Below are 25,112 nucleotides of genomic sequence, written 5' to 3'. Positions count from 1 at the left end.
CAGAAATTAGAGATATTTATATTTTTCAATAAAACTTTTTTGTATGATTTTACGAAGAAATGATAATAGACCATTTTTGTAGATTGTTTTTCGAGGAACAACTTTTATAAATAACATTTTTTCATTAGGTCAATAGCTAAGGTTTTACAGCGCTCCGAAGTGAGTACCTTTTTCAGTACTATTAGCTATTAGTTCAGGATACATCGCCCATTTTTGAAAGTGACTACTATCAAGCTAATTTTCCGTTTGTAGCTTTATTTTGATGAGACGCCCAATAATTTCGTGTACGAAAGTCTCGATTGTGGTAGCTAACAGAGATAATAAGGATAAAAATTTTTGATTTGGTGGTTCTCAAATATTTATTACTAACTGAATTTTTTTTTTGTTCAATTTCAAGATAATTACCTAAATTATTCGAAAAAATATTTGTCCTACAAAATCTATGGTTGGTTCAAAGAGTCCCCCTTTCTAAAGTGTATCGATAACGAGGTCATCATAAATGATTACTAACAAGCTGATTTTTTTGTTTTCACTTAATTAATGTTTATATAATTCAACAGACATATTGTCCTACAAATTGCGTAATAAATATTTGAGAACCATCAACTCAAAAAATTTTATCCTTGTTATCTCTGTTAGCTACCACTATCGAGAGTTTCGTACACGAAATTATTCGGTGTCTCATCAAAATAAAGCTACAAACGGAAAATCAGCTTGATAGTAGTCACTTGCAAAAATGGGCGATGTATCCTGAACTATATACATTGATTAGACCCCACAAACTTGGTTTTAGCTTCACACTGACCTCCCCTACACATCCAAAAAATAAAATAGCGTCCTCTAAAAAACTTAAGATTTGGCCTAAAAAATGTAACATTTCAATGGACTATTATAACTGTATATTATAATCGAACAAATGAATGCGATATTACCTATACATACATTTATGTTTAAAGTTAACTTGTAGACGATAATTTGTATAATTCCATTGGGTTGTATAGGTTTAATGAAGTCTCTACACTGATATAAGCATATAATATAGTTTATACGCAGAGATAGATTTATAAGAAAGTTTAAAAGGCGAATATCATCTGTGGAAATAGAAGAATAAAATGGAAGTATTTATTTTGTCTGGATTGGTCAGGACCCTTGATTTTTATGTCTATTTTTACTACTCGCATAGAAAACAAAAATTCATTTAAATAAACACCTTAATTTACAAACAGTTTTTTATTGTGCTATCCCATTCCTTATTTTTTCTGACGGAGAACAAAGAGTGAAGTGAGCAGACTGTTGGTAGGTCATAGGTGTAAACCACGTGTAAACTGTAAGCTTAGAATACATAATATTTGATATTATACAAGGTGTCCCAAAAAGTAGTTATATACTGAAGCTGGGGGGGGGGGGTAGAGGACCTAGAGGGCTATCAGAACATATATGAATGTATGGGATTTTTCGTATTTTCGGAGTTATGACATTTTTTTCACCTATCGCCGAGTACGATGAGATTTTAATTTATGTTACCGTGAATTATTGCGCTAATGCTTTTTTTAACCGACTTCAAAAAAAGGAGGAGGTTATCAATTCGGCCCGTATATTTTTTTTATGTAGGTATGTGTCGTGGCCATATCGTAGATTTGCTCATATCGATCATTTCGTGAAATGGTCGCATTTCATGAAATGGTCGAATGTCTATTGGCCACATCATGATGTGGTTTGAGCAGATCAATGATAAGAAATCGTTTCTTGATATGGCCAATTAAACGCGCGGTTTTTTCATGAAATGATCAAAATTATTTGATCATATCGTAAAATAGTTACATTAATTATTGGTAGAGGCGCTGCAAGCGCTGTGTTTATGTGATAAGATGGCGGCCGCTGGCGAAAATTATTCGCAGTTCAAAACTTCATAGTTCGTTTTATTACAATATGAAGAAAGCAAATAATTTACGACGAAGAGATTTGAGTACTATGGAAAATACGGATTTTATATATTTTATACGATCTGGCCAAATGTGGACGACCATATCGTGAAACGTTGACGATTTAACGATCTAATCAAACCATGTTGGCCATTTCATGAAATGCGACCATTTCGTGAAATGATCGATCATATCATGAAATGATCGATCATATCATGAAATGAGCAAATCTACGATATGGCCACGACATTTGTCGTCCGTAAAACATTAAAAAATTCTGAATATTTTTAGAACTTGTTTATGTTAGTGCCACGGCAGTGGCCGGCGAATGCCAGAAGCGAATGGTTTTTACAATAGAAAACATTATGGTTAGGTTAGGTTAGACTTTAATAAAGAACGCACGGGCCGAGCGAGCAAAGTGAGCGTGCCGCGGGAGTGGCCGGCGAGTCCCAGAAGCGAATCGCTTTTTTAAAAAAGGAACAATTATAATAACATAGGATATATAAATATTAAATATATTTATGTAAAGGATTTTAGACGCATTTTTTCCTCAATATAAGATATCCGCATTTTCCATAGTACTTGAACCTCTTCGTCGTAAATTATTTGCTATGACTTTCTTCATATTGTAATTAAACGAACTATGAAGTTTTAAACTGCGAATAATTAAATTTTCGCCAGCGGCCGCCATCTTATCACATAAACACAGCGCTTGCAGCGCCTTTAGGTACCAATAATTAATGTAACTATTTTACGATATGATCAAATAATTTTGATCATTTCATGAAAAAACCGCGCGTTTAGTTGGCCATATCGAGAAACGATTTATTACAATAGACATTCGACCATTTCATGAAATGCGACCATTTCACGAAATGATCGATCATATCATGAAATGAGCAAATCTACGATATGGCCACGACATATTCATAATAAACGTATTTCATTCATTCATTCAATATATAGGTACTAAACTAAACACAACCCGGTTAATTACTCCCCACACTATAGTACTACACAAGCGGACACTTTCTGCCCGCGGCTTCGCCCGCTTTCTTGAAAACCTAATGCTCCTGCCACACTATTATACTCGCGCTGCTCATCGTGATCGCTGGTCATCGTGCTGCCTTTATTCGCCACGACATTGCCCTCTCTGCCCACACACTGCTCTACTCGCGCAATTAATCGCAAAGGTACTTGCGAAAAGCTTGCTAATTTGGAACCCCTGCTAAAGGATATAGGTAATGGGCAGAGTATGCACTATGAGTAGGTACAATTTTTTTTTAAATTTAAACAAATAGGTAAACCATTTGAAGAAACAAGTCAATAAAATTTATTTATTAAATTGTAATTAAATGAAATATATTTCGAGTAGCTTACCGAAGTAGTAACTTGATCACTCATGTAGAATTATTTTTATCTCAAACATAATATCTCAAATGGATTTACTAGTATCACAACCTACTAGTAGTACCTACGCCCAATATATATTTTATTATCAACATATTATATTGATTCGTGCTTAGATTATGGATTGGTCTCCGCGCGCGCTACGACTAGATACCGCCGGCGTACTCGAAAAATGCGGCAACTAAAAGTACGCCGAAATCGGCGTACCCGAGCCAGTCGTGTCACAAGCATTGTGTGGAGAGGGCGTACCGATAGTTTCTGAGGATTTTGGACAAAACCTGAAGTAAAATGCCTGTTTGTGCCATAAAACTCTTTAAAAAAAATACAACAAATAATAAGAAAGACACCGGGATCACGTACCATCAGGAATAATCGTATTATTCAATATTTCACCTGTACTTTGAAAATGTTGTTTACGAAAATACGACGCCATTTAGTGTTGCCGTACTGCATATCCCAAAAACACACTTTTAATTTGAACTTATTTTATTCATAATGTTTTTTTTTCAATAGATACTATTACTAACGCATATTATAAAAAAAATGATAATAACAATAATTTATTTCTGTTTAACCTTGTTTAACTGACTCATATAATATGTTATTTTTTTTATTACCGCTTTTTTACTTTTAAAAAACCTTTGTGATAGTATAGTGGCATCGCAAGTGGATTTGAGTCACATGTTCATGGGTTCGATTCCCGGCAAGGCCAAAATGAAATAAAAATATTTTTCAAACTTCTTTCCAAGATAGCCCATTTCCCATTTATGGGGTAAAATTTATGTAGTTGGCAGTACAATTCTTCACACACACTAGCGTCCTTACAAATTGCCTTACACACACTACAGAACTGAGTTGCCGCACTCACGGAGCTATTGTTTTTAGGTGGAGCGGTATCTAGTCGTAGCGCGCGCGCGGAGACCAATCCTTAATCTAAGGATTCGTGCTTGTTTAGTTTATTTGTAGCTTGCTTATTCAAATTCATCTCAATTTATTAAAACAGTATCTCATCATCAGATTTTTTTGGCGCTCATTTTATTATATTAATAACGTACATACCACAGAGCAAGTAATACATACAAAAAATTTGCAAAAAATATATTTCTATTCTGTTCAGCTATATGCGATATATTATTGACATCCCATTTTAAAACTTTCTCAAACATCCCCAAGCTTAAAAGACCCAACTTTTATACTAAGGGATTTGGTCATTTGGCAAATAAAAAGAGAAACATTCATAGGATACTTTAATTTGTTTTGCACACAGCCTCTATTGAGAACAATGTTAAAGAAAATGAAAAAGCTTGGACCAAATAAACACTATCTGGTAGCGATATACACATTCCATACTTTTTACAATGTCTCTTGGTTAATATTGATTCATTTAAATACAATTAAAACAAAAATATAAAAAACAGCGCATTGGAGTTAATAAATGATAAAATACATTTATCCAGGACCAATGATGAAGTTATGTATGTATTTATAATTGCATGTGCTGTTGGGAGCATATTCCGAAGATTGTATAAATTTAACGTTTTACATAAAACAGAACACCACAGTGAGATTAATTTTTAGCAATAAACGTATATAGAAATTAATAATAACTTAGCATAATTAAGTTAAAATCAAACTTCTAACACATAAAGTAGATAAATAAATTATTTTGGAAAGGTCCCAGTAGAGAATTTATCAATATGTGCATAATATTATATCCTGTACTTAAGTTTTATCACGAGGACGAGGCACGCACGAGGTACTGAGCGGAAACGGCCAGCGCGGCCAAGGGAGCTCTTCCGAACGTTTCGTCACATTGTGTCACTCGCGTGACACTAACCTATATATCATGAATCTAGAGTTAACGTAACTTACAATAATTGCATATATCATACATCTAAATTCAAGTAACTTATTTTTTATGCAGTTTCAAGTTTTATTATTTTACTTTTTTTTTAGTATTTTTTAATTTTTTAATTTTTTATTATCATAATCTCTTTTTGTTGTTGCCACAGCACGTTGTTGCCGGTGAAATTTGCCTTCCACGAATGATTTTGTCCGATAGAAAAGTTGGTTATGTGAAGCCGAGTCTCTCTTGATATTGATAATTTATTCAACATTCTCTTGTTTGCGGTTGTACTGCGGGCGCGCGCGGGGGGCGCCGCGCGGCGCGCCGCGGGGGCCGCCTCTGCCGCGGCTCTTGAAGCCGCCGTGGTATCCCTGCGAGTTATCGTTGTATCTGTCGCGTCCACCGTTCTCATTCTGGTGGTTGTCGCCAGTGTCCCCGTTGCCGTAATATCCATCGTTGCCACCCCTGTTCTGGTAGTCTTTGTGTCTATTCTGGTAGTTGTCGTTATACTGCCTGTTGTGGTAGCCATCCTTGTTCGGTCTGTTTTGATACTCCCCATGTCTGTTGTGGTAGCCATCATTGTTTTGTCTGTTTTGGAAGTTGCCGCGACCTCTATATCCGTTTGATGTACCGCGGCCGTTGCCGCGGAACCGTCTGAATCTATTTTGTACATCTCCTTGGCCTTGTGTTTTGCGTTCAGCGTCGTCACATTCGGGGCTTCTGCTGTCTTTATCGTCGACTTCATTCTTGTCTTCTACAGGTGTAGGAGACTTGTGTTCTTCTGTTGGTACTTGTTCAACAGAGTTGGTTGGAATTTGCTCTTCATGCATGACAGGAGCTTGCATGTTCTGCGGGGGAATATGTTGAGGCTGTGCATGAATGGGTTGTGGGTGTGATTGTTGTGGAATTGGATGCCCGGCTTGAGGGTGGCCAGGCTGGGGGTGACCTGGCATTGGGCCAGGCATGGGAACTCCAGTGAACGCTGCGTGATCAGGGTGTGGGGGGAAATGGGGCTGGGGAGGCATCGGAATGCTACCAGGTTCTGGGATGCGAGAAGGAGGAAGTTGAACAAAATGTTGATTTGTAAAAGTCTGAGTTGGAATTGGCGCTGGAGGAGATGCCTGGTTAAGCATAGGAGGTTGAGGAGTTCCAACTGGGCTGTCAATTTCTGACTCCTGAAGGAAGAAGAAGTTCTGGGAGCCTATAACTTCAGAGATGGGTCTCTGTTGAGGATATTGCTGAGCAAAGTAAGCATGCTCTACTTCTTGGAGAGTGATGGGGGGTAATTGCCGAAGTGGGTATCCAGGTGCAGGAACTACTGTAGGAGCTGGAGCAGTTGGAATAGCCATGGGTGGTGGATAAACAGGGGCAGCAGGCTCTATTTCTTCCAACTCCTGCGTTGGTTCCGGCACTTGCTCTTCAGGTTCATGTTGGTTTTCTTCAACTTCAGGCACAATAGCATCCACTGATTTGTCAAAGTAACCACATTCATGCACTGATGTTACAATTTCCTTGATATGAGCATAAGTGGTGCCCAATACTTCTTTAGGTTTACCATCAATAATAGCATATAAATGCTCTGCAGCTTTAATAGTGTGAGTATGGAATCCAGCTTGACCTTCTTCATTTACTTCATGTTTAGGTGTCACCTCTGGATACCTTTTGAAGAAAAACAACATTATGGCATCATTCATTGTCACATTAAAAAAGTTTAGTATGAAAAAGGTTTTTTCTAATTATCTAAACTGTATTTTTTTTGACAAAGCATATTATACTGTAGTTAATACACATACAGTTAATAGACATTAGACACTGTATATTTTTTTCAAAAACGTTCTGGTAATTTTTTTAAAATTACTTCAGATGCCTAAAAATCTCAAATTAATCCATTATTTTAATCCATTTTGTATCATATCCTAGTGAATGCATCCTTGTAAATGTGATGCAACACGAGAAGGTATTACAATACATTCTTGGTGCATATTAGCTAATGTTACTTCAACATCCTGTAATAAGATTGTTAATTAGGTGGAATTTATACTCACAACTCATCTAAGATTCTCAAATCATCTTCCGTAAGTTTTGCAGCACCATTCGCTCCATTGAGAAAATCATCTCGGACTTCAGTGCTGCCCATTTGCATGAGACAGTCCAATATTAGTAGAACTTCACGAATCTTATTAGTATCTGCTGTGTATCGGACCCATAACTCCTGTAAATTTTCATATAATTGATACATATTATTGAGATTAAGAGATTAATGATGTTTAGCCATTAAGCCTTTTTCATTTTTGTTTACATACAAACAAATAAGTATTCTCATAAAGTATTCTAGTATTCTTATAAATAAATAAGTATTCTTATAGCTACTTAATCTACTTCATCTACTTCAATATGCATAATTTATTCAGTTTACATTATACATACCCTTTTAGCTTGTTTCTTAGCTTCCCTTTCAGCAGATACGACGATCGAGTTGACCTGCTTAGAGAGGTCTCTAGCAAACTCCAGTGTCTGAGCCACTTCATCATATTTGGCTACAGCAATTTTCTGATCACTGTTCAACTCCTTCCCAGCCTTTTGTAGGTCACGATAAGAAGTTAATTTGCTCTAAAATGCAAATAATAACCACGTTATTGATAATCCAATTCAATGACAATCATTTGGAGTAATACTAGTTTATTCCCATTTATCTATATTTCATGCATCAACAATTTAATAGTCAAATGCAAAGAGCTGGAGCTTATTTTATTAAAGTAATGTAGAAATATAAAGACAAGCAAACGACAAACTTAAATAATTTACTTTGTTTTGACAATTGTAACGGTAAATAGCGGCTTTTGCTCATTTAGAGTAAAAAAAAACATAAATACATTAAATTATAAAACTATATGCAGACTAATATATCCACATATATTATCTTATTCGTTATGTTCATGCAACAATAAATCTAATGCAATTTGCATTAAGTATTGTACGAATTTGGGCGTCACGAAATAACAGCAACATCATTGGAGCACATGTGTAAAAATGGCGTCAGCGATTATACCGCAGTTTATTTACATGCGAATATGATTCTGCTCAAATATTCGATCAATTCTTAGTTTTCAAGTAAAAGAATTAATGATGGCATTAGTATCTTTTACCGTACTACATAAACAATTAGTTCTTAAAAATATAAATACAATGGATAAACATTTGTTGTCTAGTACATACCTTTCTTTTCTCCAAGTTACGGATTTTGTGTTCAATTATTGTCAGAATCTGTTTGATTGGTGTATTGTCCGCAGCTTCCGAAGAAGCTGGTTTTTCAGACTTTGCATTCGCAGCTGAAGGCATCCTTCACAGGCAACAACTTCTTCTGGATTGAGTATGGTGGTAGTTGAATAGACAAAATCTATCTACAAAAGTATAGATCACAAAGCAATAAACATCCCAGAATATGGCAACTCACAATTGCACAGGTAAAATTTGAATGTATTCAATTACATATTTTTTTTTAAGAATTAAATATTATATATTTGCTTCAGAACCTGTGGTCAGAACCTATACCTATTTAATATATCAACCAAGAAGCTTATATCACACTGGAGATTTCGGTATGAACATTTGACGTGTAACGAGAAAATTGTTGTGTTTTATCACTTTCACACCTAACTTGGTATTGCCACTGTTAATACGAAGTTTTCCCAAGGCTACTATGTATGCCGTAATATTCTGTGCAAAAGGTTAGTTTTTGTACATGAGTTTGTTGATAAATTGCCAACAACGTCATTCAGAAGCATTGTTGGATGAGACAATTATTATTTATGCTAAATAAAATAAGTATCTGGACCAATTATTAAAAAGCGATACTCCCTGATTATGGGTAGTTACCATAATAAAATTGTAGCAACTCTCACTTTGACAATATGGCATAAGTGTCAAAAAAATTGCGTCGCTTCGAATATTTAAGTTAATATTGTTGCGTATTTAATAAATATTTTCCGAATATAAATAATGTATTGCATTGTGAAAAATTGCAGAAGTGTTTGGACACCAAATTCTGGCATAGAATTTCACAGGCAAGTGTATATTTACGTTATTTACAATTATTATTCCTCAATACTCCTGCATTTACCTGTTTAGAATCATTTCAATGGCAAAAATTGTAAAATTTTGCATCATTTTAGAAAGCAGTCATGTTAAATTTGTTATTTTCCTAATACTTTATCATTTTTCAACAAGTTTTCAATAAACAAAATTAACAAGTAAGGTAACTATGATGACGAGTTTTTATGGATAGTGAAGAGAATATATTGTAATAACAATATTATGATGAAATTTAGAACACCATTTTCAAGATTTTTACTAGTAATGAAACAACACTCGACATCGGTATTGCACTCACAAGTAGTTATAAGATTGTTCGTTTTTACATCGAAATTTATACTTTTTTAACTTACCTCATATTTTTTGTTTTAGGTATTTCAGCTTTCCAAAAAGTAAAATAAAAAGAAATATATGTGCCCATCAATGGTAAAATTACTGAGGATTACGACCCAGAAAAAAATACCTTTTGAAAAATAAACTTTGTAAAGTTAGCTGAAATTTGTGCAAGGCGTTTATTATAAACAGTTTTTCTTTGATGATTTTGGCTTGAAATTGACCCGTCGAAGCAACGCGTTTAAAAAGAAGATCTGAGTAGCTTACAATTTGGTAAACAGCATCTGATGCAAAACACAAATTTCCTCTATTTACAAAGGATGTTAATGCTATATATCGGTTCATATCCAGGCTATGTAGCCAAGAGTTATTTAAAACTATCATTCTATACCAATTAAAATTGTATGTACCTATAAAGTATGGCCAGTAATATTATAATATAATTAATACTGTTAAAAATATATTATGTCGTTATTATTTATAGACCATGATTTTTAGTTTTTTCTATTTCGAAAAATCCTGAATATACAAACCAGTGTGGTCACCCACAGAAAGAGACAAAAAACAACACTGACGTCATTCAAGGTTATATTTTCTTGTGACAAGTCAATGGTCATAGTGCAATCTCCAGTGTATTAGATATAAGCTTCTTGATATCAACGATATTAGATTGTGAATATCTGTGGTGAATATCGGGATTTAATTTTGTGTTGAAAAAACTGGCACGCGACGACAGAGCTCTTGATCTCCAAGGATCTCCTCCATCTCTAAAAATAAATCATTCATTAATAAAAATGCTTCAAAAAAGTCACCATTATCACTAATGGTGACACTTTTTTTGAATTACCTATAAAGTATCCCTTTTCCTCCTTTTTTTCAAATAGCAAAAGTGGAGCCATTAAACACAGAACAGTAAAAACAAATGTATATTACTTTAGGATATCGACTGAAGGACTTGTATCCATGGTTATGAATAAAAAAATACGGGTTGCACTCCGGGAGTGCCGGCAGAAGTGAAAACTTGATTATTAACGTTGAGCATGTTTGATATCCATCTGTCTTAGGGCGTATTCAGAAAGAAAGCTTGAAACTTATAAGCGCTTATCGGCGCTTGTCAACGCTGGTTCAAGGCTGGTTCGTTCTACACAAAGGAAGCCGGTTGAAGCAGACCAAGACAAATTTTATATGGTGCAGGTCACGTGTCCTGACGCGAGTTTAAGATTTTATACCCAACGCCGCTAAAGAAGTTTTCACTTCAATTAAAAATAATTAGGCCGCGTTTCCACCTGCAAGAAAACTCGCGGAAGTCTTGCATGAGTTACTTGCAATGTCGTTTACATATCCTGCAATAAATGTCATGCGAGGAGCTCGCGGGTCTATTTTGTGAAATAATGTCGTCAAGATGTGCACGTGTAGCAGCTACATTAACAATTTTACTGTCGAAAAAGATAAAAAGATCAATAATTCGGGTTCGAGTAAGGTTCGAGACTGGATTTCTAGGAAACATGAAGCTGGTACATAAAAATAATCAACTTATATTAAATAAAATTGTAATTATGCTATTCTATAATTTATAATATTATTATATAAATGTAAAATTAGGTATCTAATGATCTAATATAAATAATACATTGTTTAAATAATAACACGTAAATTAGTTCAATTATTTGGTATTTGTTGGCGAATTGTGCGGACATAAAATTTATTATAAAAACTTTGTAACCACAATTCAAACAAATAAATTTTCATTTCATTTCATTTCCTTTCATTTTCAAAAAATAATCACTTTATTCCATCAATAAGATCTCATAAAATCCTATTGACTTTATAGTTTTTAAGAGCATTCATGACTTGTCGTCAACTCATTATTTTCAACCACAGACATACATTAAGATAGACTACGCGAGTGTATGTACTTCCCGTGTCCAAACTAAGCATAAAACGCTTGCTTGACGCTTACCTACACTCAGTCCGCGCTTGCAGTTCGCCAAGGAAAGACGTGAAACGGAATAGAGTAAAATGACGAATTGCGCAGTAATAAACTGTAGAAACTCCACAGTTATGAGTGGCCGAGTTGTCGGAGATGTTTCCTTCCACCGGTAAGTAATTTTCTAATCAGAATATGCACTATTTATTTTAAAATCAATTAAAGAATATTTGTGGAAAACGATCGTGACAAACATGGATACGAAATCATACGGAATGATTCGGAATACATTGCGGCTTTTACTTGGCACGGTAAAGATGGCGTCGTATGATAATATGCAATGAATAGCGTCTTCTCATTTTTCTGTTCTCATTTTTCTGTCCAATTTTGTGTTTAGTGATGTTCATTCGATGCAACAGTTCTCGATTCTAATCGATTTTGTAATCGAACACAAACATCGAACTTTTCGTTTAGTTTCTAAAAATTGTTCTCTGGTCTTTTTGTTTGAGTTAGACTCGTCCATATTCTACAACAAAAAAGATAAGTACCTACTTATAATAAATAATATGGGAAATATTATCTAATTATAATATAATATTTAATAAATTCTAGTCTTGAATCGATTTTGTAATAGATTACGATTCATTTATTTGACTACCTCTTAGACATAGATCTGGTTTGTGAACTACCTACTAACAAGGAAAACTACGGAATACGTAAGGTGTTTTAATATTAGTGTACGAATTATAATAGCGTAGGTAAACTTACTTGAAAATATAGAGAATTTATGAAGATCACGCGAAGATCAGCACCCAAATTTCCTCCAATTTTTGCGCTCGTGCACACAACCTCTCATTGAAAAGTCTATCATCGTACTCCTATACTAGAATCGCCGCGCGAGTGGCGTCCCTAATCGATTTAGCTTAAAATGAAATTTCCATCACTAAAAAGCGCTCGTGACGTCATAACGCGTCAAGGTCAGTACAAAAAATATGACACGCTTGGTTTTCATACAGATCGCGGTACTTGCGTTGTCTACTTATTATAATATGTCTGTGTTTTCAACAAAATCAAAAGCCGTGCGGGCGGTACTTGCAGCTTGCTGCGAGATATACGGAACTAAACCGATAAGCAGTGAGATCTGTCGCGAGTAGACGCAGTCATGTTTACACACGCTTTCGCAACTTCTCGCAAGAAAAGCTTGACAAACTGTCGCGACAGACCTTGCTACATGGCTTGCAAGTTGCTGTCAGACAGACTGTCGCGGTCGGACAGTTCTCGCGGAAGTTTACTTGCAGGTGGTAACGCGGCCTTAGGAGAAGTCAAGGGAGAAGTTCAAGTGCACAGATTAGTTTTTATTTTTATTTTTTTCTGTTATGGCACAGGCTGTCAATGACATTTGACAATAATTGACAATGTCTGATGTCAATGATATTTGATTGTAAATGTAAACCAAAGGCGCCAATCTTGCTAATAATTGCTAAATTCTCTTAACTCCTAGATTAATCATTGGATTTGTATTTTTTTATTTGTTTTGACGTGCATACTGAATTGTAGTAAAAATTTACTTGATTGTTATAATTTACAAAATTCTAATAGATATCTCTTACAATAATTATTCTAACACACCAACATCTTTATGATCGTTTGTTATTAATTATTTTTCTATAAAAATCAATATGCAGAGTCTACTATCCCGTATGGTAAGTAATTGATTGAAGTAAAGACGTTTGTTTTATAAATAAACGTTACGACTGCCATTGTGCTAAGTTTATTTAATTTTTTAGGTTATAAACTCGGTCAGGCCAACGCTTTTAAAAAATTGTTTACACACAACCTCTGCTCACTGTGATGCACAAACTACTGAAAAAAGTATGTATTTAGAATTTAATCTATTAACACATTAAAATAAGTGTAATAAATAATTAATGAGTATGTATTAATTAATTAAAAATATTTGTAGCTATAAATCAAGTGACTCTATTGGGAAGAGTTGGAGCTGATCCACAAAAGCGAGGATCAGAAGAACATCCGGTGATCAATTTTCCTCTTGCAACTCACTTCAGTTATAAATATGAATCTGGTGATATATTGCAGAGAACTGATTGGCACAGAATTAGTGTCTTTAGACCTGGTCTCAGAGATACAGTATATAAATACCTTAAAAAAGGTCAAAGAGTCTATGTGACTGGAAAATTGTCTTATGGAGAAGTCAAACTGGATGATGGGCAGGTTAGAACAGCTTCAACTGTTATTGCAGATGATATCATTTTCTTCCAAAGTCAACAAGAAAAATAGATGTAAGTGTTTGATCATTTAGCATATAAGCGTAGTCTGTGTAGTGATTCCAATTATTAAAGTTACTAAGTGTAAATTGTAAAAGGTGTTTTTCATTTAAGCGATCATGTCACATTGATTATACTAGGGATCTACACAAAAACTAGAGAAACAAGGGATAATTTAGTATAGGGAAATGTAAATATAAATACACTGTCACTTACTTTTTAACACTAATAATTATTAAATAACAAAATGTTATTCACGGAAACCTAGTAGATACAGTTAACAACTTTATTAGTGTTCAAGTGTAGGCAATATAACATAAGTGGCAAATGTATTTAAATCAGTATAATATGTATCCAAAAAAGGTTTTAAGCTCGAATATTGACACGTTAAGTAACTTGTACTGAAAGAAGTTTCCATCTATGATAATAGATATTTCCTCATTTATAATACAGGCAAAGTATAGGCAAAAACACATTCCTTGGATTTTGCTTGTTACGTTGTGTAAGTTGTTTATAATTTAAATTCTGCTGTCCTTGACCACTGTGATTCTCATTATGATCACTACATAGTATAAAACAAAGTCGCTTTCTCTGTCCCTATGTCCCTTTGTATGCTTAAATCTTTAAAACTACGCAACGGATTTTGATGCGGTTTTTTTTAATAGATAGAGTGATTCAAGAGGAAGGTTTTAGTATATAATTTATTAGGTTTTAGACAAAGCGGGCGAAGCCAAGGGCGGTAAGCTAGTTTTAGTATAAAATTAAAGTAGCTGTTCACCCGCGTACAAAAAGGAAATTCTTATAGGAATTAAATATTTTACCATGGTTAAAAATAAGACTGTCGTTCTTTAGTGTCCTACCTATATCATACTTTTAATTATTTATATTTTCTGTTGCGTCTTGAAAGAAAATGTTTAGAGGACTTTTGATTCTTGCCATATATTATGTTCTATAAATTAATACATATTATGATCACAATCACCATCATAATACTGCCCCAGAAGTATTATGTATTTGTGATCAGAAGTCTGCACACATATTTTCATTGTTGACTTGATTTTTGATCAGAGAAGGAAGAGACTTTGAGGTGTGTAATCGATAGTACATACAGTTTTCCCATCAGTTCAATCCGTCCCTATCTGCGTATTAACTAACGGGTGTGAACGGGTACATGTGGAAGTCTGTAAGGATGGATATCCATTAAAATTAAAACATTTATTTATTAGACTTCTTTTAGAAGTACTTTTGAAATGTCATAACATAGTATGTATTACCATTTACCTCACGTTTGTTACTCTAATTTTTTTAAACAACTCTAAGACAAAGGAAGAAAACCTGCAGTTCCCGTTCACGTAGGATTTCCGGGATAAAAATTATCCTATGTCCTTTCTCAGGTTTCGATTAGGTACCTATCTCTGTACCAAATTTAGTTTCAAGAAGAAAATACGGAGTTACTTTCGCATTTATGATCTTAGCATTATGTAGTAACTATTCAGTAAACTATTATGTTAGGATTATATTTTTAGCGCTTTTTTATGTCTTCAAGGGTTCTTCGATCCATATATTATTATGCTTCTTGACGATAAATTGTATAGAGACCGTTGTATAAGTGCCTGTAGTAGTACTCTTATCATGAAATGTGATTTTGGTTTCTTTTTTTAGATATCTATTAGATTCTTTTGCGATTCGTCGATAGTATAGTACCTCTTACATTATCTGTGATAGGATAGGTGAAAAATGAGGATGCTGTTAGGTTCATTTGTTTTAATATATATAACAAATTTAACACAATATTTTTTGAAACATTATATTTATATTCTTTACAAGTTGGAAGTGTTGGCACACATATTATGCCTGATAGAAATAATTGCAAAAATACAAACTCAATTTGTAATAGTACTTATTGATACCTAGGTACTTTGATAAAGCTCCACATTTTGTTTGACAAATCATACATCATACACTCTTTAGTCAGTTCTCTTAATCTAAATTACAATTAATACTAATATTTACAAACACAATAATTTTAGTCTCTATTACAATATTTACCTATATTGATAAGAGATCACAGAAAATTGTAGCTGGAAATAATTGAGTAAAAGCCTAGCATAATATACTATAAGTCTACCACTTTACACTTTTATCACAGAGGAATTTTAAATTGGTTTAAGGCATTAAGTGATAATTTTATTGTCCATAGAAGGTTTTAATACACTTTTTAAACATATTTTTATGGAAAGTCAACATTTATCCATGCAGATCACCTTATTCTGTGGTAGCTTTTTGTTTAAAATTATGACACATGCTACAATTATGAGGTTTTTGCCTAAAAGAACCAATGGAAGACACAAACATTGTGTGTATGATATTTATAATATTCTTATTCTTAAGCCTGTACTGTGTTTAGTTTTAAAACAAGAATATTTTTACCTAAATAACTATACATACATACTAGTTAAATTAACAAAATGCATTATTATCGCGTAAAACCACAATCTAATACGCTTAACTAAATTTTACTCTTTTGGCAATAATTTGTAACTGCCAGAAATCAGTCTGCAGTATATGGTCCATTGCACAATATATTCAAATAGTCTCTATGAATTAACACATATAATCTCTGTCCCCTTGTCTAACTAAATAATATACATATATATGTAATTGACACTATCAGATAAACATCACGTGGCACAAAGGCATCATTAAGGTCCATACCCTGTTTGACTCCATATACCGTATTATATCTGTCAAAGTACTCTCAGTCAATTTAAATTTTTGATATAGTATATATATATATATATTTAGATTTAGATATCATAAGGAAGACTGAAAATGTTAACTTTCTGAGAGATGTTTGACTAGAAATATATCGGGTGGAGTAAGTTTGACAATACACACTAACACATCACTTAACCATGTCATTGTTCACATTTTTCACTTTTAAGATTAAGAGCGTAGTACTCCGAATTGTATTCGGATTCAGGTTTCATCATCATATTGTCACCAATTAGCGTGCTAATGTAATGTTTGTCGTGTGACGCGGGCGCGGGGTCCGACCGCTGTCGCTTCCGCCACGGCTCGGAAGCTGTCATGCTCAGATCTGTTGGCATATCTTCCTCAACATGTTCATCTTCACACCGCTCTTCCTTCATTTCAGCCTTTACAATAGACGGCTGCTGCTGTTGTTGTTGTTGTTGTTGTTGCTGCTGCTGCGCAACACGAGTTGGGCTCATTTGTTGCCGCAAAAGCGAGATGTTTTTGATATTTTTGAGTTCTGTAGGATTTCTCAGGAACCTGTAAAAAGAGTGATATTAATATTGGTTTTTTATACGTGGATTATATTTTTAGTAAGAATTACTTTGAGCGATAATACTTACTGATAACAATGTCGTTCGCCCTGCACTTTGCGTAATATATTAACTCGGTAATAATATCTTAATGCTCTCGACATTTTGTCGTAGTTCATAGACAAGTGATTCTTCTGAATGCCCCAAAGCTTGGCTAGTCCTGCTGGATCGACGATCTTAAACACGCCTGTTTCTCTATTTTTCCAAGCGATATAATTGGTGTATCTCTGTGTAGGGTCATTTAGAAGTTGTTGTAGGAAATCCCATAGAAGTCTTCCATCTGTAACGAATTACCACTTTAGTATTTCTTTTAATACTTCAAATGATCAGTTATATTTTATAGCTATATTTCATTTTGTTTAAATTAAATGAATGACACTACTTACTTGTATTGGATTCGGGCATGTCATTGGGGAAGAATTCACGATGCTGCGTCCGAAAATGCGAGTGTTGTGGCGCCGCATGGGTCTGTGGCGCGGGACTGGGCAGAGCAGTTTCTTTAGGAGAGTGAGGTGGGGGAGCAAATTTAGCTTCCTCATCGGAATCTGATTGATTACTTCCGGAACTTGTTTGAGTGGGAACTTGAGGGGCATAAGATGGTGCATAACTCATAGTTTCACCACGTTGGGGACTACCGGAACTGTCCACAGAAGGGGCAGGGCTTAGAGTAACAGAGTTTGGCTGGGCAGATGCAACAGCAGCGCTGTGGAAGTGATGGAAACCATCGGCCACGGCCCAAGTCGGTGTGGGTGGATGGGAGTGTGGTGAAGGCGGGTAGGGAGCGCTTCGGGCAGTTGGTGTTACTGGGGATGATGGCACTCTGCCTAATAAAGCTGCGTCACGAACAAGCATCTGAAGAACATTGTGTAAAACGTCGCCGGCTCCAGGGCAACGTTCACCTAAATCAGTTTTAGTTAAAAGGCACAAAGCCTTACCTGAAAAACAAAGAACCTCTATGATAAAAGTTTCATTTAAAACATCATTAAGGTAAAAAGAGCTAAGACGTAATTTGTTCTTACCATTCATTTGAAAAAGATCCATGTCGAAGTTTGGTAAATCAAATTCTCTTTCACACCATTTCAAGAACACTGCTACATCTTCTCTTGTCCAAAGTCTGGGTTCTGGTGGGAGACCAGAAGGTAGTTGAGCCTTTGTGTCTCCGAGAGGTGACAGAGGCGGAGGCGCCCACGGGAGTGGGTATCGCCATAAAAGCTCTGTAGGACTGAATGGAAGCGGTAACCGCTCCATACTGGGTCCCGATGGCAATTGTAAGCTAACAACTTTCATAACGATTATCTGTAAGAGAAGAAAAAATAATTTTACGATCTTGTACTAAATATGAAGCAGCCTAGTTTGGGTAGTATGTAGGAACTTTTCTTGTTCTTTGTAAGATATGCAGTTTAACTACTGGTTACAGTAAGAACTATTAGATACATTTTTAAGTATAAATTTTCAGTATATTATCATAAAATTATACCTTACCTTTATTGTAAATTTTTTATTCATTTGTAATAAATAAGAATAAATTAATCTGTATGCTTTACCAAATTTCATATTATAATGATTAATGAAAATAACATATACTACGAATACTGCTAAATTACATTTTTATTTAAGAACTGGTATCTTCTTAAAATTTAATATAAAAATAATAAGATTTAAAGTCTGTTTTTTGTTATTGAGCCCCAGACTTTCTCGTGCCAATTTAGGGTAAAAATCCGATTACCCTAATCATAGTAGAGGGATGTCTCCCTATTATAAAAGGGATATCTATACAATTTTTTCACGGTAAAATGACCTAAAGGTTTAGAGTGCACGTGCTCTCTAGTTATCATTCACTTTTTAATTTATTTTAAACATTGTAAAACTAAACTTAACTTTGAAAAGTTAACTTTTTAAAGTTTATTAAGTAATTTAATACGTCATATTATAAAATTTACTAATTTTACCATATTTAATAAAGTAATATTCCTAAAGAGCTTATGTTTGAAATTAATAGGCACATTTAGCCTTATCGGGTGGGGTCGGAAATGCGTGTGTTCGAGATAGCGCCGTTTGTGATAAGCACCGCTACTTACCGGCTGAGCTGATCCGGAACTGGTTGCGTAGTCAAAAATCCTAAGAGGTGATTGGCAACAATTACAAATTTCAGCACGTACGCATTATCACAACACAAAATATCACAATATCCAGTGTTCACAAGAGCACAGCACACGCGTAGCGTTGGTCCCTCCAAACGTGTCGTGTTACGGCACACTCCGTAAACAGCAGCGTATCTGAGGGAACGACTTCGCAGACGAGCGTCGCACACGAGTCTCCGACGCGAACTGATGATGCGGTGGCGGCGCGGGCGGACGGACGCGAGAGACCACCTCCCCCCTCACCCTTTACCACATCGTTTGCCACACATTGCGGAGAGTGAGATAAAACTTCAGGAGCCAGACAATCGAGTCCCATTTTTAACATGCTTGATACTATTCAATATAATATTATATTTATTTTTGAAACCGTAGGTGTAAGATATTATTGCAATTTGACTTTAATTACGTACGGATTTTTAACATAAAGGTTTAAAGAGAACAGCAACAATTATTGCGTATGCTTAGGGCATGCGGAAGTGCTAGTTGTGCGGTAGGATTACGTCAGCGCGCCAGTTTTTAATAACTCGTAATATTTCCTTGTTTATAGACTAACTAAGCAGGCTACCTAAATTGTCGGTAATGAGAATCTACTATTGTTTTGCTAATTGATTAAATGCCGAAATAACATTTAATAAAAAGGTATTAGGTATTTAAATTACATGAATGTTTGAGAAGCTAACTACGGATTTTGGTGTGTAGGTTTGGCCTATTAAAATTATAATTGTCACCATGGTAAATATTTTCTTAGTTATTCAATTGCTTTGTTCATAGTTGTATGTAGGTATGTACCTACTTTGATTGCGAGCACAGGAAATGTCTGAACTCTTGGTTAGCGGTTTCGTACCTACAGAGTGAGACAATATGAGCGTTAACCGGTTTTAGCTGAGTTTATTCGTAAACATACACTGATCTGTAATATAGACGATATATTTTAATACTGTTCAAAGATACACTTTCGAGAAGTTGATTTATATGCGACATGCATAGCATTGATGAAGCTATCAATTACAGTTATGTTTTAATATAGAACCGCTTTAACTGGGTACATTTGTGATCATAAGATGGATGTAGATACAGATCCTATAATACATGCTCTGGCTGCCGTCCCACTACCGGTTCGAGACAGAAATATTCGGCAGCCAAGGCGGAAGTGGCCTCGGAATCTTTACCTGTTGCTCCCTTACCCCGCCACGCTCCCTTCTATTCCCGTCTTTGTCGCTCTCGCAGAGTTCGACACACGTGGGTGAGATACGGTGATGTCAGTTGAATAAGTTAAAGTAATTTGAAGAATAAAAAATGCCGATGTTCGTGACCGTGACCGCACATCTTAGCGCTACTTTCTATGTAGATGTTGATATAATACGATTAATTGTTTTTCAATGTATGTTACATCGATAATAATTTATGTCTATTTTTGAAGTTTATCGTTATGTTTCTCTATAAAATGCGTAATTTGAGTCATACCTGGGACAATATTTTTTTTATTATCGTTTCCAATTGGAATGTGACAAACGGTCAGACTTGACTCTGGCAATAATACCTATGTACTTATCTAACCTCGTAACGCCCAGATACCTATTAAAAGGCATGCAGCTCGATAGTGGTACCGGCCCAAGCTGTTATCCAACTTTATGACATAAACGCCCACGGTACCTTTTTAAAGGTAACATTTTAAATTACGCGCCAAATCTAATTACTGTTTTTTATCCGGCTACTGGAAAGTATGTTTTTGTCTATGGTTAAGCAATAGTGCCAATAGAAAAATAAAATATATGTAAATTCCGGCGAAAAGTCTGGCCATCTCGACTGACTAGAGGACGTGGTAAGTTCAATCCATGATTATTGATGCAATCTTAGGTTTTTAACTGAGAGTATCTTACTCTGCTTGTTGACAAATAAGTAAATATTATAATTACATTTAGATTTACACGAAAATAAAGAATATGCGTGTAAAATAACCTCGTAAAATCTGGATACCTTTTAGAAGGTATAAGAGTATTAACATATTATTGGATTTTAAAAGGTATAAGGGAATAAACCACTAATCAATTTGATTTGCCTTTGCAACTTATGATTTAGACCGTTTTCTCCTTCATAATATAAAGTAAATTATTTAGTCTGTTACAGAATCTTTTAGTACCTATCCTTTTCAGGTAACCCAATGAGAGATGAGCAAATAGATGAAGCTTAAATCAGTCAGATATAGAAAAGTATGAACTATTTGGAGATGAGGATTACAACATAAACCAAAACCAAGAAAGCTCTTCCAGTTCTGAAGAATCTGAAAATAATAGTTTTTTTATTAAAAACCAACTCTTATTTGCAAAATTAAGTAGTTATTTAAAAGTTCTATAGAAATATTATATCAATTTACCTACTATCATTCTGATTTTAAAAGGTATATGGGTTGCTATTATATAGTGTTTTTGGGTCCAATTTAAAAACTTATTAATTTTTGCTTCTGTCATCTGTTGGAAGTGGATTTCTTCTGATAGAAATCCTAAAACACGTGATAAACTAGCCTTTAAAAATAATAAGTACAGAAAATAATGATCATATTGTTCAAAAATTGATATTTTTTTCTCAGATTGTAAGTGTGAGATATGTTTTTGGTCATTAAAATTTTGGAAGACATGTATTAATCCAAATATTTATGTTCATTGTTTTTTGTAATATAAAATAAACCCTATATTGTCTACCGCTAATCAATAATATCAAAAATACGAATTTTGCGAAATCGGGTTTTGTAATACATTAAAGCCCATATGCCTAAATAAAGAATAACGAATTTGGGGTTATTAAGTGTCTCAAAACCTTCCACTGACATACATTTACATGCAGAAAAAATCCCACGCTCATACGGAAATAATAAGGCACTTTTTTTAGATTTCATCACCTCTGGGGGCACCATGTGAACCTTTTAAAAGGTACTTGGGCTGCAAGCCAATGTTTGGTAAAAATAGCCTGGGCGTTACGAGGCTAATATTACCTACTAGGTATTAGACCGTACGTATTTGAACGAAATAAACAAATAGCTTTATACCTACCTAGTTATTTGCAGACAAAATTTCAAGAATAACGTAGATATCCTAGGTACTTATAGAATATAGATATCGACTATCGAGTGTAAAAATCATTGAATTTTATTTTATGTATTCGCATGCATTTCCTGAATTTTATTAAAATTGCTACCTAAATGTAGAATTTAATTTGTATACATAAATTTTATAGAAAGTAGTTTTCTGTTGAAAACTAGAAATCTACATACCTAGGTAAGTCAACGGATGTCTAGACCGGATACTGTTCCAGTTGAAATTGCAATCATATGGAAATAGCGGCACTTCCTGTAAGGTGGCCCGAATAACAACTGTTTTAAAATCACAGTCTGTAGGTAGGTATTTAACATAGGTGCATAATCGTATTGACTTTGAATTAGTGTGAATTCATTTGTTATCTTTATTAACAATTATTAATAACGGTAACGGTAACCTAAGGTTTTGTCTGTTATTTTATTACTACCTACGAGTAAAAAGTATCCTTTTCGTTTTCACGTTGAAATTATTTGCAACCAAAGGGTTAAATCTTAGTTCACATTGCAATGTTTTATCTTTATTCTTTACGCACTTCCGAGCCTTCGTTTGCAGCCACGACCTCGATTCCACCGTTGTTTCTGTCGTTACATAATTTGGTGCCAGTCAAAACTAGGCAACGATGTCACGCCAAAACGTTGCGCCACTTGCTTGTGAACCAGTGTTATAAGCATTACTATAGGTAATGTTTGCGAAACACCGCTTCATGCCAAGATAACATATTTGAAACTAGTTTACCACCCGCGGTTTTGCTCGTTGACTTCACAGTTCACGTTGTCATGAAAAAGCCAGTCTCTAGTAAAAAATATATCTAATATTGTAAGTTTATTCAGACAAAAAAGCGCTCAGTGTTCATGTTTTTCTATCAGACTCTTTCCAATCTCTAACTTCGCTCAGCGGTTAAAGCAGGCAGATCTAAAGACTTTAAGTCCAATGCATTAGCTGAAATAGATAGATTTTTTATCCCAATTACTGTAGTGAAAATATTTCACACGATTAACGTATTACCTACCAGGTCGTACCAGATTGACCAAGTTACAGAAAACATTTCAAAGTGATTTCATATTAGGTTCGAAATAAGTAGGTACCTAAAGGGTACAAATGTTGCCATAAATACGGGCTTATTATTTTCCAAATTTGGTAATTTCATATTGTTTGTGTCTTGAGGGCATCATTATATTGGCCAACAAAGAAATCGTCCACTTCCGGAGGTAACGTCCATGCGAGCCTGTGGTCACGTAAGAAATAATAATTTAGTTCTAAACAAAAATATTTCTGAGTTATAATTGAGAATTTATTCCGTTGAGTCCTATTGTCAGATAGGTATACAAATGCTAGCTTTCCGGCCGCGGCTTCGCCCGATGTCTACTAAAAAATTATACATATAAACGTTCCTCTTCAATCACTTCGTGTATTACAAAAAAAAAATCGTAAAAACCTTTCTGGTTTATTATCTAAAAATTACAACCTGTTGTAAAATTAGAGTGTTTATAAATCTGTCTTATGAATTATTACGTGCGTAATCGTGTAGTTTGAAAATGACGTCAAGATGCTGGTTATCTAGTGTAAACTTAGCACAATATTAATATGCTAAAAAATCATCAGCTCATATTATATTATTATGCTTAACAGATTGTTGTAAACACAAAACTAATTTTAAATAGTTCCCTATATTTCCCCTATTTACATTATTTTAAATAGGTCTCTATTTTTTCCCTTTCCATATCTTAGTAAGTAGGTATGTATTTCTTATTTTTATAACCAAAATAAAGCTATGCTTCTCTAATCGAGATGATTCAGGATTAAGTGCGAGTGCGACTATTATGGCACGAGATTTTTTCAGGTAAATATTAAATATGACAACTATGACTGTCAAATCGTGAAAAGAGTACCTACTTGATCATACTTTCCGTAAAGCAAATCTATCAAGGTTATTACAAAATATATAACATTACTTATGTAATTAGGTATTATGCTTTCGTACACTGTTCAAATAATGCGTGCGTAAATTTTATAACGTCTAACGTAATCCAGGAAAGTAATTACCTCTTATATTGAACGCCGAGAGCAGATATATGTACCTATTTATAAGAATAAAATATTACTGATTAGAATAACAATGGCCACACTTTATGACACTATATTTTAGAGATCTCTAAATTAATTTGTAATTAAATCGGTTTCAAAGATTTTTAAAGCGAACTCAAATATAATAGATAATTATAGGATTGTAACGAGCAACCCCCAGGCGAGCTTTACGCACTCAAGTGTCACATGACAAAGCGACCCTCAGTCGATTTAGGATCAACGTGATCAAAAAACCGGGTTAGAAATGCACCCGTGTTGTGGAGGGTTCACATGCTTAACCTTGCTTTGAAACCTGTGCAAGGTATGCTCGACGAACCGTTGTCGGTGCATAAAAAGTTCGATAAAAAATACCCCCTACGGTCTATGTACGATAAAAATAAAAGCCTTTAAAGAAGTCCTTAAATAAAGTTCTGTCAACGGCCTAATTAATGCTATAGTCCTTTTTCGATGAAATTGAAGATCTTTCTTTAGTAGGTGAACCCACCTATATCAACTAAATATCAATAAATACAAAATGATATCATCGTTTATTATATTCACGTCATAACCGCCAGTCATGTCTTAAATTTTGTGTGACATATTATATAGCAACGTGTCGTAAAAAGTGTATCGTCAAGGGGCTCGCTTGGTAT

The 25,112-nt window shown here is 34.5% G+C and overlaps 3 protein-coding genes and 1 long non-coding RNA gene across 4 annotated transcripts; 2 read left to right on the top strand and 2 right to left on the bottom strand.

The window, feature by feature from the left end:
* Nucleotides 1-4,566: 4,566 nt before the first annotated feature.
* On the bottom strand, nucleotides 4,567-8,580 carry LOC123691769 (caprin-1). Its single transcript, XM_045636325.1, has 4 exons — nucleotides 8,395-8,580; nucleotides 7,606-7,788; nucleotides 7,224-7,390; nucleotides 4,567-6,837 (listed from the first exon to the last, which is right to left on the bottom strand). The coding sequence occupies exons 1-4, from the start codon at nucleotides 8,515-8,517 to the stop codon at nucleotides 5,439-5,441; spliced, it is 1,872 nt and encodes a 623-aa protein (XP_045492281.1). The 5' UTR covers nucleotides 8,518-8,580; the 3' UTR covers nucleotides 4,567-5,438.
* Nucleotides 8,581-12,889: 4,309 nt separating this feature from the next.
* Nucleotides 12,890-13,912, top strand: LOC123691723 (single-stranded DNA-binding protein, mitochondrial). The gene is made up of 3 exons (XM_045636258.1): nucleotides 12,890-13,233; nucleotides 13,318-13,402; nucleotides 13,494-13,912. The coding sequence occupies exons 1-3, from the start codon at nucleotides 13,210-13,212 to the stop codon at nucleotides 13,826-13,828; spliced, it is 444 nt and encodes a 147-aa protein (XP_045492214.1). The 5' UTR covers nucleotides 12,890-13,209; the 3' UTR covers nucleotides 13,829-13,912.
* Nucleotides 13,913-15,564: 1,652 nt separating this feature from the next.
* Nucleotides 15,565-19,505, bottom strand: LOC123691800 (ets DNA-binding protein pokkuri). The gene is made up of 5 exons (XM_045636360.1): nucleotides 19,241-19,505; nucleotides 18,182-18,458; nucleotides 17,549-18,097; nucleotides 17,193-17,442; nucleotides 15,565-17,109 (listed from the first exon to the last, which is right to left on the bottom strand). The coding sequence occupies exons 2-5, from the start codon at nucleotides 18,447-18,449 to the stop codon at nucleotides 16,734-16,736; spliced, it is 1,443 nt and encodes a 480-aa protein (XP_045492316.1). The 5' UTR covers nucleotides 18,450-18,458; nucleotides 19,241-19,505; the 3' UTR covers nucleotides 15,565-16,733.
* Nucleotides 19,506-20,978: 1,473 nt separating this feature from the next.
* On the top strand, nucleotides 20,979-22,093 carry LOC123692112. Its single transcript, XR_006751486.1, has 2 exons — nucleotides 20,979-21,125; nucleotides 21,457-22,093. It is a non-coding gene; the product is annotated as an uncharacterized LOC123692112 (long non-coding RNA).
* The last annotated feature ends 3,019 nt before the right edge of the window (nucleotides 22,094-25,112 follow it).

This window comes from Colias croceus, chromosome 5 (genome assembly GCF_905220415.1).
Source record: "Colias croceus chromosome 5, ilColCroc2.1".
Taxonomy (NCBI): Eukaryota; Metazoa; Arthropoda; class Insecta; order Lepidoptera; family Pieridae; genus Colias; species Colias croceus.
The sequence above is the reverse complement of the archived record's forward strand: the minus strand, read 5'-3'. Positions and strand labels throughout refer to the sequence as shown.